Source organism: Aphelocoma coerulescens, chromosome 1 (assembly GCF_041296385.1).
Source record: "Aphelocoma coerulescens isolate FSJ_1873_10779 chromosome 1, UR_Acoe_1.0, whole genome shotgun sequence".
Taxonomy (NCBI): Eukaryota; Metazoa; Chordata; class Aves; order Passeriformes; family Corvidae; genus Aphelocoma; species Aphelocoma coerulescens.
This window is the reverse complement of record NC_091013.1, coordinates 49,145,636-49,159,286: the sequence shown is the minus strand read 5'-3', so window position 1 is coordinate 49,159,286 and position 13,651 is coordinate 49,145,636. Positions and strand designations below refer to the sequence as shown.

General features: G+C 35.8%; 1 protein-coding gene across 3 annotated transcripts in view; it reads right to left on the bottom strand.

Annotated features, from left to right (window-relative positions):
• Positions 1–13,651, bottom strand: part of RBM26 (RNA binding motif protein 26) — a 52,421-nt gene that overhangs the window by 28,905 nt on the left and 9,865 nt on the right. For 2 of the 3 annotated variants that reach the window (XM_069008526.1, XM_069008540.1), the window contains exons 2-11: positions 12,068–12,186; positions 11,203–11,339; positions 10,210–10,298; positions 9,411–9,622; positions 7,319–7,579; positions 4,928–5,167; positions 3,282–3,449; positions 2,794–2,934; positions 1,649–1,760; positions 728–887 (exon numbers count right to left, since the gene is read on the bottom strand). In XM_069008526.1, coding sequence (XP_068864627.1) covers positions 728–887; positions 1,649–1,760; positions 2,794–2,934; positions 3,282–3,449; positions 4,928–5,167; positions 7,319–7,579; positions 9,411–9,622; positions 10,210–10,298; positions 11,203–11,339; positions 12,068–12,186 — 1,639 coding nt within the window. The remainder of the gene's footprint in view (positions 1–727; positions 888–1,648; positions 1,761–2,793; positions 2,935–3,281; positions 3,450–4,927; positions 5,168–7,318; positions 7,580–9,410; positions 9,623–10,209; positions 10,299–11,202; positions 11,340–12,067; positions 12,187–13,651) is intronic. The other variant, XM_069008535.1, reaches the window with a different exon arrangement.

Below are 13,651 nucleotides of genomic sequence, written 5' to 3'. Positions count from 1 at the left end.
AAATCCCTCCAGTGTTCAGACAGGCACAGGTTTATTCCGTACCATATCAGTACGCACAAAAATACTGTTACACCTCTTCATTCCAGCCCTGAGTGCAAACAAGAAAGGGTTTAGATAAATGCAAGGTACTGAAGCACGGTGAAGCTTAGAGACTGGGTATGAAATACTGACATTACACGTGCAGCCTGCAATATGTAACATCAGCCTAAGTCAGGCCCTAGTTCTTTCATCGCTTTCCTCTCTCTTTAATTGCTTATTCTGCAACTCCAATAAACCACAAAGTAATTTTAACAAACAAACTGTCACTACTGTGGGACTAGAAGGCAATTATATAACAGGGACTGCCTTCTGGATGAGAAATACAGGTATTCTGTATTTACAGTTTATCTCTGGAAACACAGAGGGTTTATGACCACAGATCCAAACTGGAGAAAACGGCTGAGAAAAACCCATGTGCAATCAATTTTCAATGTTTTAAACAATGTATCTTAAAAGTCTTACCTCTGAGGAACACATTTTTTCAAAATCTAAAAGATGACTAGAACATTTCATTTCTGCTTCTTCAATGGCAATGTAATTAAAAACAATGAGATCTTGTTTAATAAACAAGTTAGGAAAATAATGAAGAGTTTCAGGGAACCAGGAAAAAACCAACTGGCATTCTGCTGCTGGCAACTACCACTGTCTTTACACCAAAGCACACTGGTTTCTCTTTGTTGACTCTCACCTGCAAGTTGACTAAGTTTCCAAACTTACTGAAGTGCTCATTAAGTTTGCTGATATTGTTAAGTTCGGGGGGAACTTTTCGCAATTCAAGTTTTGTATTTTCATTTCCAAACTGCACCTTCTTCTGGAAACCTGGACTATTTGTTCTGTTAAAATTTTGCCTGCAACAAATAAAAATCAAGCCAGAAATCCATAGCAAACCAGCAAACACAATGTTAAATTCTATATGCTAACACAGAAGCATGTGTGTATGAGACACAAAGATCTGCAGACTTAAAAAATAATGCAATTTTAGAAAAGTGAAGGAGAGTACAGGACACACACCCATATACCTGCTGTCTTCCCCACTAATATTCTCAGCATACCCCAGCACATAAACCTGTGAGAAAATTCACACTTACTTTCTCATGTCAGTAATTCCTGACTTCCACATTGCTTCTCTCCAAAAACTATTTCTTAGCTATTGCATGAAATTTCCCCTCTACTGTTTCAAATTACTATTACTTCAGGGCTCTCCTGCAATCTCTTAAAATCCCTTCTAACCTTGCACACTCTGTTTTTTTCTCAGCAACATACCTGGCAACTCAAATCAAAATAGCAATGATAAAATTCACATTTCATAACTAAAATCTGTTATTTCTAACAACCATCATCCTGCAGCTCCCTTGTTTCTTAGATTGTGGCAACTTTCAAGGAATAGATCTTACTATCATCCAAAACAACTTCATCCATCTGTATACTGCCTCTGATAGAAGACAGTCAAATACAGATCACACTACAGCGTGATTTATTTTAGTATCACCAGTGTACTCACAGTTTAACTTTCTTGCAATGCATAGAGATACACATATGTTTCAGATTACAGTAAAGCGGTTCATGAAATTCCAGCTATTAAGCCAACACTGTGTTAATGGTCACTCACTTGTCAAACCAAGTCTTCTTTGTAGGAACTCCACCATCCCCTGCACCAATTGTTCTTTTCCTGGATTCAGCATCTACCACTATTCTCATACTACTTTTATTAGGAGGTTTTTCTGTAAATAGATGAGAAGATTTTACTTTTTTTAGAATTTATTTTCTGTGTATTTGATTGTACAAAAGTATTCTGCTCACACTGAATTTGCACTGAAAAGCACAATTGTTTATTTTGAAATTACTGTGATTCTTGTTCTGACTGAATCAAACCTTGGTCACAGACTTTTCTTCTTAACTATCAACAGATGCTGTGACAGATCAAAATATCTAATAGCACTCATTTTGACACTGTAACATCACACATACAGAAAACAAAAGAGGTGTGACAGAAGGCATCTGCCTCAAGATGACTGCACTCTGAGTCACAATGATTCACAATGTCCCATGCAATATTCTGAAGCTCAGACCACTCCAGCTAACACCTCCATTCTACTATTAGATGGCACACACAAAAATGGTCATGGTAGGAAATGCACAAGTACTCCAGGGCACTAACACCTAGGAGCAAGATTTATGGATGGAGTGGGAAAGGAGTCACTTTTGCTGAAGAACAGGAATCACACTGGGGGACTCCTCACTGAAAATACACCAACAGAAACATAGTAAGATTAAATAGAAATACATACAAATGCAAATAAAAACCACATTAAAAATGGTTTTATCCCTCTTCCATTCTCATTTTGTGTGCTGCTGCTTCTTCTCAGGGCCACAGGAACTGCGAGGTTAAGATTACTCATGCATAAAACTTCTACCAGATAAAAATTACTCTCTCTTTTCTGCAGCAAAAATCATCCTAAGATTCTACTACAGAAACACTAACATTTTTCTATACAAAAGATATACAAAGTGACCAGTTACTACAGCTAAGTGAAAACTGTGCAATACTCTAGCAAAAGATTTCATTTTACCTGTAAAAATTCACACTGTAAAAAAGCAATTATAGACATAGTTCCCTATTCAATTAAACATCTCTTAATTCCAGAAGGTTTTAGAAAAATGTGATGTTTTCCAGTATTACATTCTCCAAAAAGTTCCTCAATCTGAATTAATATAAGAAAATCAGCTAAACTAAGTACAGCTTTGAGAGCATACCTCTGGGTGGTAGATCCATATCACCTGATGTGAGTCCTATCAAATTTGGTCTTTGGGCATGTACTCTATGTCTATACATAGGTCTTGAAGTATTTGTTATACTTGGAGCTTCTGGATTATAGCCATCTGTGTCATACGTTTCTGGTAACAAAGAAATTGTCTAATTAAAATAAATTGCAGTTAAAACCCCTAAGGTTTCAAATATAGCATTTAATTACAAGATAGAGTTACAATAAAAGAGTCGTATAGGCACTACCATAAAAAACTGTCGTGCCAAGTTTTCTGCTTAAACACAATGAAAATATTACACTCCAGTCAAAATTCACACTTTATATGCAAATTTTACTTCCATCTTGAACTAAGTCTGAAAAGAAGAATGTTAATTTACTGTCACAGTCTATACTATACACTTATTCTCCCAAACTATGACATTATAAACTCTATAAAGTACAGTATAATATGAATCAATGTTATTCTATTTAGCAAACCTTGTGGGCAAAGCCTCAGTACTACACCTGCTGTGAAAAGAGAGGGTGGAGCAGGAGGCGGCTGGTGATGAATACCCGTGGTAACAACAGTAGGAACTGAGCTGGTTGCTGAGTTTGGGGGGGCATCCATGCCAGCAGGCTGTAATGGTGGAAGGGGAGGGGGTGGTCCTGTCAAAAACAAAGGAAAACACCACATTCATTTGTTATCCACTACACTTTCATTACACTCTACTCATAAGGAAACTGATCTGAAATGCTTTTAAGGCGATTTAAGAATAAAAGGAGCTGAGATGGCACATCTACAAGACTTGATGCTGTACCATAAATTCACATGAAACCACCCCCAACAGCAAATGACTCAGAACTTGGATTAGAGAGAAAAGCATCTAAATCATTTAACATTTCTCCAAACACCTTATTTTCACAAGCAAAAGTTACTTGCTAGCCCAGTATTCACCTTGACCAATAAAAGCATTTTAAAGAGTGATAAAAACTCATCAAAGAAACAAATTCTATTTTTAAAATAAAAAACCAATTTTTTAATATAATAAAAATATTCTATGATGACAATAACTAACGTGACTGAAATTATTTTTCCAAACACCCAAGAAGAAACCTTCAACACTAATAGAACTCTTCTTAAAATTGAGGTGGTTTTTTGTTTGGCTTTTTTAACTTTTTTTACAACAGGTAATGTGACACTTTCAAAGCTAAGCAGTCAAGCTCTATCTTCAGTTTAATCATTGACAAGAGCAGGAAAAAGTTATAAAGTGATCTGAACTTGTCAAGCAGATCTGAAAATAGCATGTAAGGTAGAACTGACCAACCCAGAGAAAGTTACACCCTATCTTGACTGAAATAAAAACATTCATTCATATCTTTCTTAAATATACTATCAACAGAAAACTAAAACAGTTTAAGAAACTTCTGAGCAGTATCAAATATCAATTACTCCTGAATAATTTTACCAAGTGGGACACCCAAGTTAATAAAAAAAAAGAGAGAAAGGAATAGTCACATAATACTAAGAAAACAGCTCTTAAACCACACAAGGCAAGTGAGCACTAACCTTTAGCTACTTTATAAATGACAGCCAGGCACATAATCTCCATGTAATTTTTAGTGCTTCAGATGAAGTACTTTCCAGTGAAACAGTAAACAGCGTGAACAATTTTACTTAATTACAAGTTTAGTTTTAAAATTAATCCCAAATTGTATTTTCAGGTATAAATTTGATGTTGTCATTAATTATCTTTACTCTATTAATACAAATGAAACAGTAAGTATCCGTTGTTTCCAGGATTCTCCCTTCTTCTCTAACAGCAGTCAGTTTTGGACAACTTCTCCTATAGTACTCAAGGAATTGAATTTTGCCATGTCATGCTTATGCTTAAATACAATAAAAATATTATTCTATATTAAAGGGTCACATTTAGTGTGCAAAATTTTACAACAACCAAGCCTGCCACAATTATCATCAAAAAGAGTAATTCTGAGGTAAGCTATGCCATAGCAGAGCATAGTTCAACTTTCTAAAATACAGCTGGGATTCTTCAGCTTTTTCAAAACAGCTTTTTGCATTGCCTACAACTCAAGTAAGATCCAGGCTTTTCTGTCAAAAAATCGGTTTAATCTTTTTTAATTACCTGTTACAGGTGGAAGGCTAGGTGGTAAGGGGCCTGGTGGTGGTACTGGAGGTCTAAGGTTAACAGGAGGAGGACTCAAAATTGGTGGAGGGGGAGGAAGTCCAGGAGGAGGTGGTCCTTCGACAACAGGGGGTTGTGCTGGAAAAGGCAGAATGCCAGGAAGATTCACATCTTCTACCACTACTGGATCGCTTCCATGATCAAAAGGGCACATGTCTCCTCTCATACAGAAACCCTTTTCTGAAACATCAAAAAGAATTGCTGTTAGTATTCAACAGCTGTAGCTTGATTCAGGGTAGATATGAGACAGTCAATGTGTAATGCAGCAGTTTGTAAAATAAGAGCTTCACATACCAGCAGAAGCTTAGATTAGAAAATGAAATTGACCGTTTAACTTTATTCCTAACAGTCAGCACACAGGGACTTTGCGGAAACCTGCTAACACAGAAGTGTTCAATTCTTCTTGAAGAACTAATTCTGCACTGAATTATAACAAATGGTGAAAGCAAAGAATAAAACCTAGATGTCATCACATTAACAAAGTCACATCGTTTCTAAGCAAGAAGTGCAGACACTAGGATTGAGAAAGCCCTACTAAAAGTTAGAAGTTAATATTATGAAATTCCAACATGAGAAAATTGACTCATTTTTTCCTCTTTTGCAATTATTTCAGGAACCATTATAAACTTTTGCCATAGTTCAATGTGATTAAAAAATTTCTATTTACATATAACATATGCATTTGTAAATATTAATTATATATAAATAAAAATTAATATATGTTTACTTCTTTTCTTTTACACACAAGTCAAACATAGGAGCGGGTCAGAGAAGGGTCACAAAAATCATTAGAAGCCTGAAGCACCTCTCTTATGAGGAAGGGCTGAGAGAGCTGGGGCTGTTCAGACTGGAGAAAAGAATGCTCAGAGCACTGAGTTTAAGTACTCACTGCAGCCTTTAAGTACTTCAAACATTTTGGTAGGACCTGAAGTGATAAGAAAGGGGTAATAGTTTTAAACTAAAGGACAGCAGAATCAAAGCAGATATAAGAAAAAGAAATTATTATAATGAGGGTGGTGAAAGAGGGAAGAGGTTGCCCAGGAAAGTGGTGGATGCCTCACCCTGGAAACATTCAAGGTTATGCTGGACTGGGCTCTGAGCAACCACGTTTTGTTGAAGATGCTCCCTGCAGGGTTGCTAGACTGGATAACCTTTATAGGGCCCTTCTAGCCCAAACTGTTCTATGATTACCTGTTTAGCAACAGCACCCACAGAAACAAACAACACCAAAATACCAGTCAATGCAATACAGGGAAAAGGCTGAAACACCTGGTAAAAAGAGGAAGAAAGAGGAGTGCCCACTTTCTCAAAACATGATGTGGAGAAGAGGTATGTATTACCTCATCTTCAGGAAGAATTAATAGAACACATTAAATTGAAATACTAAAGAAAACCAGAAGTTCAGCAGAGGGTAAAGTTGAAAATGTGAAAGTGCAGATAGGAAGAGCAGTGTGATGGAACCATGTAGTCACTGAAGAGAGAAAACTTCAAAACAAAAAGACACATTCACAACTGCACTTCCTTCACAGCATTGCTGTGATGTACACTGGCAAAACTATTCCTCATAAGTACAACTCTACCAACACTTGAAAGCTGAGTCTCCCCTTTTCTTACTTAAAAAAAAAAATTCTAATCAGAGTTCTGAATGTAAATGGCCTAGAATGTAAACTCCTCATCGTGGTAAACAACAATAACAACAACAAAATCCCTCAGAAGCAACTTTAGGGGGAGATTTCAACTCTTCTGAGCTCACAGGTTGACAGGCTGATTTTAGTTAAGACACTGCCAGCTGCAGCAGCCTCTTGTGTGAATTTTGGCACAAGACATTTAAAATGAAAGCTTAAGACAGAGATAAGCAAAAAACCTAGCCAGTTTTAAGAAGCATCTACATGGAAAGAAATAATGGTCTAACATGAGGCTGGAAAGTTTCAGCTCTAGACTTTTCAAGTTAAAAATTGTCTCTTAGATAGGATGGAATGAAACAGGATGAGATCAGTAAGGAGCTAACCATTGTCAAAACCATCAAATACAGTATTTGGTTGGAACATAAGACAGAAAACCTGGCTAAAACTGGATTTTTTGCTAACTTTTTAGTATATTACTTTTCATTTATAGAAAAAAGTTCTAGCAAGCAAAATAAATATACAAACACTAAAAGAGCAAGCTGTCTAAAGTCAGTAAGAAGTGGCACAAAATTTGCATTCAAGAATTGTGCAATACAAAAACCTCACTCAATATTAAAGATCAGAAAAAGAAAGGTGAATTACCTCAGTCTTTTCAGAAAGAGAACAATCATAGCTGCAGGAAGCAATTAAAAATCCATGGACTTACCATCATAATCTCTACAGCGTTTCTTTGGCAGCGGAGGTCTTCCATAGGAGTTGTGGTCCAGCTGCTCTTCATGGAACTCCGACCAACTTTCAGTAGTGTTATTTCCATGATGAGCAGGAGCAATAACAGTAATAGTACTGCTCAGTGTAGGGACAGGGTAGTGGCCAGATGAAATATTTGTCACAGAAGAAACTGGAGTATAATTGTTCTCTAATGGGTCTGTTCTATCCATGTCATATTTTGGCTTTCCCAAATCCCTTTCTGTAACAAAAAGTAAATATAAAAATTATATTGGGTAATTCCATATCCACCTTTTCACCAGAAGCAGCCACTACTCTTTAAGTATCTTTATTTTACATCAACTCAATACACACACATGATAATTGAAATGTTTTACAGGTTGCCCAAAGTGCCTGTGGAGTGTCCACCCTTGGAGTTATTTATAATCCAGCTGGTCCTAAGCAACCTGCTCCAGTTTATTTGCTTTGATAAAGGGCGTTGGACTACACCACCTTCAGAGGTCTCCCATAACCTCAGTTATTCCGTGATTCTACATTCCAAAGGTTTAATCAGAAAAATAATAATCTGTGAAGTACATAGTCAGACTCTGGGGTATTTTAATAACAGCTATATCCACAGTAGAGCAGATATCCTATTTAACTTCAGGCAGAGTACATCCTCTTTAGTGATGGACATATTCTAAGAATTTCAGATGGAAAGTTTTCAATAAAGGGAAGCAATGCCAAGAAAACAGTAACCATCACTTGAAAATACTACAAAAGTTAGAAATCTGTTTCAAGACAATGTTATTGTTATATCTTCCGTTTTTGATCTTCATTTTACATGTATTTATTGCATGCAAAGCTTTGCCATAATAGGTGAAATAATAGTACTTGACAGGTGTGGAACACTCCCAGGCAGATACAGCAAGTAAAATGACCTTTTATTCTGAATACATACTAACTATTCTCTTTATTTTCCAATATTACCACCAAATAAATAGTAAATATCCCAATTAAAACAGAAGAGTTATGTCATGACATAAGTTAATAGACTTAAATAACTCCACATTGAAGGAACATTATGAAATATCTCAAAGATGGTTCATCAGTGTGGGTAAAACAGGCATTTCTTCATGTTCTAAGAAAAAGAAACAAAGCTTTCACTACAAAATATTGTCCATAAGGTACTGTCATTTCAGTTTATATAAATAATCCTTAAATCAAGACTTAATAATGTTGTAATCTTTTAGTTAAACTGCTGCATGTTATTTAATTTGCTTGTTAATAAGTTGTTTGGAAAATATCTGCTCTCATATTTTCAGAAATCTGTATTCCTACTCTTAAGTCTGGGTTACCAAGGCCTGTTTTCAGAAAGAAAAGTAATACACAGGACAGTTCTACCAGACTGTTTTTACCCCTACATTGTCTAATACAGGACAAAGACATAAAATTACTCTCACTGCTCTTTTCCAACTTACTATTAAAAACTATTGAGGGAAAAAGCATTCTTTTCAGCTAAAAAAGCAACTCCCTTTTTAAAGAAGTTTAATTCTACAAAGTACTGTACTGAAGCCTGAAGTCCTACAGATATGTACACAAATGCAAATACTTACTGTAGTGATTTCAGCCCTTCACCTATGACGCTAAGGAGGGGACAAGACCAAAAGAACTGAGCTGTAGTGTTCTGCTTGACAAGTCATTTGCTGCCAAATAGACAATTTCTGCCAATTCCACCTCTGTAAACAAGCATTAATTTCTGTATCTCCCTAAACCAGATTTGGAGTTTCCTAAAACTTAATGAAATGGAAATAACTTGGATTTTTCTGCCTCTCTTGCAGCAATGCTTAAAAAGTAGCCAGCACAGTCGCCTTAATAAAAAGGTATTAAAGAAGAACAGAGGGAAAGAGAGGAAAACAAGCACTGAGAACACAATCACAGAAGCCTAATTTCCACAGAAAACAAAGCTAAATTTGAATAAAGGAACAAGAACAATAGAGGAAGTTCTAGTACATTTTGAACATAGTTTATAAGTTTAGTTTCTAAATTTTGTAGAAAACATTCACCGTATTTTAGAGACCAACTGTTGGTACCTCTGCTTCGTGTTCTGCTCCGGCTTCTGCTCCGGTCTCGATCACGGTCCCGCAACCTCTCTTTGCTCCAACTCCTACTTCGACTCCTGCTGTAGCTCCGACTCCTCCCCCTTCGTCTGTTGTATCGATCCCTATAGGAATCTCTTCTGGGAGGATTTCGGTCATAGTCCCTCTTCCGAGAACGTTCATCTTTTTTCCTGTCATCACGGCTTCTAAAAATGAAATATTAGAGGTTAATTACAAGAAGTATGAAGCCATAATTTGAAATCTTAACTACTTCAAAACTTTAAGAAATGTCAATGGAAAACTAGAGAAAAGCTACAAATTTTATCTAATTTATGGCTACTCCTTCCTTCTCAGAAGGATTTTAAAATTAGTTTTGCTTATTCATTTTATTTTTACCGTACCTAAGATTTTACAACATACATAAATTTCTGTTTCTGCCCAATACTGCATATTTCCCAAGTTGGAAACACAAAGAGTTATTGAAGGGAAGGCTTCTAAATCAAAATTTAAACTCAGTATTGAGAAGAGTAAGTACTGCAATATAAACCACAAATCTAACATCAAAATTACTCATAAAATTTAAAGGGTGATAGCTGTGCACAACTTGAAAGACAGGTTACAGTGACATTACACACTCGCCGTTTACCTACATCTGCATAAAAGCCATAGAAGTCTTCTTATTAGGCTTATTGGATGACAACACAGAAACAAAATATTTATTATAGTAACACCACAAAAATCCAAATCCATCTGCTTACTGATATAATAAAAGGAGTTAAGCAAAATTTTTTACCTGGTGTCTCTGTAGCGAGAACTTGATTGAGGAGGGCTGTGATTTAATCTTCTAGAGAACTTTTTCTCTCGCTCTTCCTCTTTAACTATCTGAATTCAAAGCATAGATATTAGATCAAAACACGAGCACACTATAATGCAGGCTTCTGCACTACCAAATAAAACCAAACACTCTGAACACTGAGAAGCAGTAACACATTTTAGTCTATAACGTAATTAGAGAACCTTCATAATGTATTAATTTCTATTTCTAGGAATATTCAAAGCACTGTTTGAGAGAAAATAAAACTATCAATCTTTATAGTGTTGCACTGACAATACAGCTGCTTTTACTGCAGGTAGACAAAAAACCATTTTAAGGCTGCGGGAAGATTTAAGAAGGCATGGATATTCAACAACCAACAGCAAAGTCTTTTCTTCATCAGCAGGTTATCTGGTTCAGTTCCCACTTAAAACACTTCCATGCAGGCAAACCTAGGCTGCTACTGAAAAGCACAAACTCACTCTTCTGGCCCAATGCACAAGATAAACACTTGTGACAAAAGGATGTTATCTGGATCAAACAGCTGAAGGAATGAGAATTGCCATTTAGAATGGCAGCCTGGATTTATGGTGAATTAAAGTGCAGCACAACTACAACAGCAATCTTGACCAGAGAACTAACGTAGATTATACTGCAGCTCCTACACTACTCAGTAACTTCATTTACCTTTGCCTCATCAAAACCACTTTGGTTTACCTTTGAAGAACCCACATGTGTTAGAAAAACCATGCAGCAGTGCTCAACATGCCAAGCACAAATCTTCTGACTTACTTTAACGCTTTCATGTAATTATTAATAATATTATTAATAAACAAATTATTATTGATTTGAACTATAATAAATTATTAATAACCTTTACTAATAAACAAATAAGCACTATGAAGTTAAACACACAAGCAAATTACATGAATGAGGAAAAATATGTACATTTAAATTAAAATAAATGCCCACCTCTTCTTTTTTTGTCTCTTTTTCTTGATGCTGAAAAAATTCTACTTTCAGGCTTCCTGATGATGGCTGTTCTGGTGGAGGTAGGTAGCTTTTTGTATTCACAGCATCAAACAGTTTTTCCACAAATATCTGAGTTTCTAAAAGTAAAGAGCACAAATATCCATTATCCAAAACCACGGTTAACATTTGCTTTAAAAATAAATAAATAAACCCAAAAACCCCAGACAATCAACCAAAACCAGCATTCAACAAAAGGTTAACAAAGATTATTTTCTTTAAATACTCTGTTCCTAATTTTAGATTTAAAAGGACATTTACAGAGTCAAAAAACAATAATGAACAATATTTCACAAAAGTTTTCAATTCTTGAATTATTTAATGTCTCTTATAAAACATCTGGAAGAATATTTCTGGCATATATATACAGAGCTTCAGTACTTGCCCAGGGAAGTTGTGGATGCCCCAACCCTGGAAGCATTCAAGCCCAGGTCAGACAAGGCCCTGAGAAACCTGGTCTAGCAGGACGTGTCCCTGTCTACAACAGGGGGCTGGAATTAGAGGATCTTTACGTGTCCCTGTCTACAACAGGGGGCTGGAATTAGAGGATCTTTACAGTCCCTTTCAACCCAAACCATTCTATGATTCTGTGCCTCTATAAGTACTAACAAAACATATACCTAATAGATGCATGCTAACCTATACACCTGGGCTTTTTAAAATTACTTTATGAAACCTGAATTACATTCTACAAAGTAACAAAGCTAATAAAGAGATCAATGCCCGATTCTATGGTAAATGATTGCTTAAATAAATTGAACAAGACAGAATTTTCACTCAATCTTAATTGTTATGACAAAGCCCATACCTTTCTGAAGAAATACATCCAGCTGATCAACACACAATGCCTTCAGCTCCTTTTCACTTTTATCCTTCTTTACCAAAGCCAGAACATATTTAGCTAGGGCAGATGGATCTGCATCACATCTGCAAACAGATTAGTTAGGGAAAAAAAAGCAATTTAATTATGGAAATTAATGTCCAAAACTGGCATGAGCAATACATATATAGAGCAAAACCATTTCCTACCACAGCAATTGAAAAATACTCAGGTGTATTTTTCAAAACAGAGTCCAGATACATAATATTTCTAAGCATCACTTTCCTTTTCAAGAGAACAATTGCCTAGAATATTTCCTAACAACACTGCACAGAAAACATCAGAGCAAACTAGAACAAACTACTTAGTAAGAAACAGACTCAACTGCCTAACTATTAAAAACAAAGACAACAAATACTTCCCTAATTCCCCAAAGATGGAATCAATAATTCTGAATGTAACACTGAGTAACTGTTAACTGGGAAAAGTCAGTCTATCCAATTACAAATTAATACAGTGATACAGTAGAAGTGATCTATGCTACCAAAAAAACCAAAAAAAAAATCAGACTCTCGAGTATCCACTTAAATACACTTTTGAACATTCTTACTACTACTTACATATGAACACCATAAAAACTGAAACTGATTTTTTTCAGTTTCAAACTTGGTTTCAAAAGCCTAAATTCAAATATTTGTAACAGACACCCCCATAAGAAGTACACTGAAAATGGAGGGAAATTTAGGGGATCATTATCCATTTGACATCTGAATTCCACCTACGATTAAGTACAGAGCACCTCAATGTAGAAGCTGATGGTCTTACGCACATCAACAAAGAACTTAGGATAAAGAAAGCCATGTATTCACATTCAGCAGAACATTATTTACTATAACTGGCATACTTTTTTTACAATGTTTCACCAACAGGGATCTACAATGAACTTTGTGGCGGTGTTGTAAAACCTGCCAAAGCAAGTGAGACTTCTGCAGAAAACCATTCATGTTTCAAAAACAGTAACTAATGACATGATGAGACACTGGTCTTAAACAATTTAATCTCGTTATTTAGCATATACCAAAGGAAGACTTCAGGCCGCACAAAATAAGGCAGGATTTAATGGATGCACACCAGTCTTGTGATACAGACAGCTTATCTGGGTGGTAATCAAAGTTTGTACTAATGTTTTAAAGAGCTACAAGAAAAAAAAAAATTGCATTGATACATTCTAACTGTACATATTTTCTAGCAAAAATAACCAATAAGAAAAATTAATCTGTGGTCAGGGAGTTGCACTGAATGTGAACATTACACAAATGCTGCTCTAGCATAGAGCTCCAACAGTCATAACAAAGGAATAAAACAGAAGCTCCAAATCCCTTCCACAATGAGTAAGATACAAATGCTGAAGCTTAATTATTAATCTAAATGCTGATCATTGAAATGACATTACTTTGGACACTAGGCAGAAGAAACCAAATCCCTAAATGCACATATCACACCACCTAATTCCTCTTCCCAGAGAAACTTACCTCCTGCACAGCAAGCAACATCCCCCATGCAAACATATCC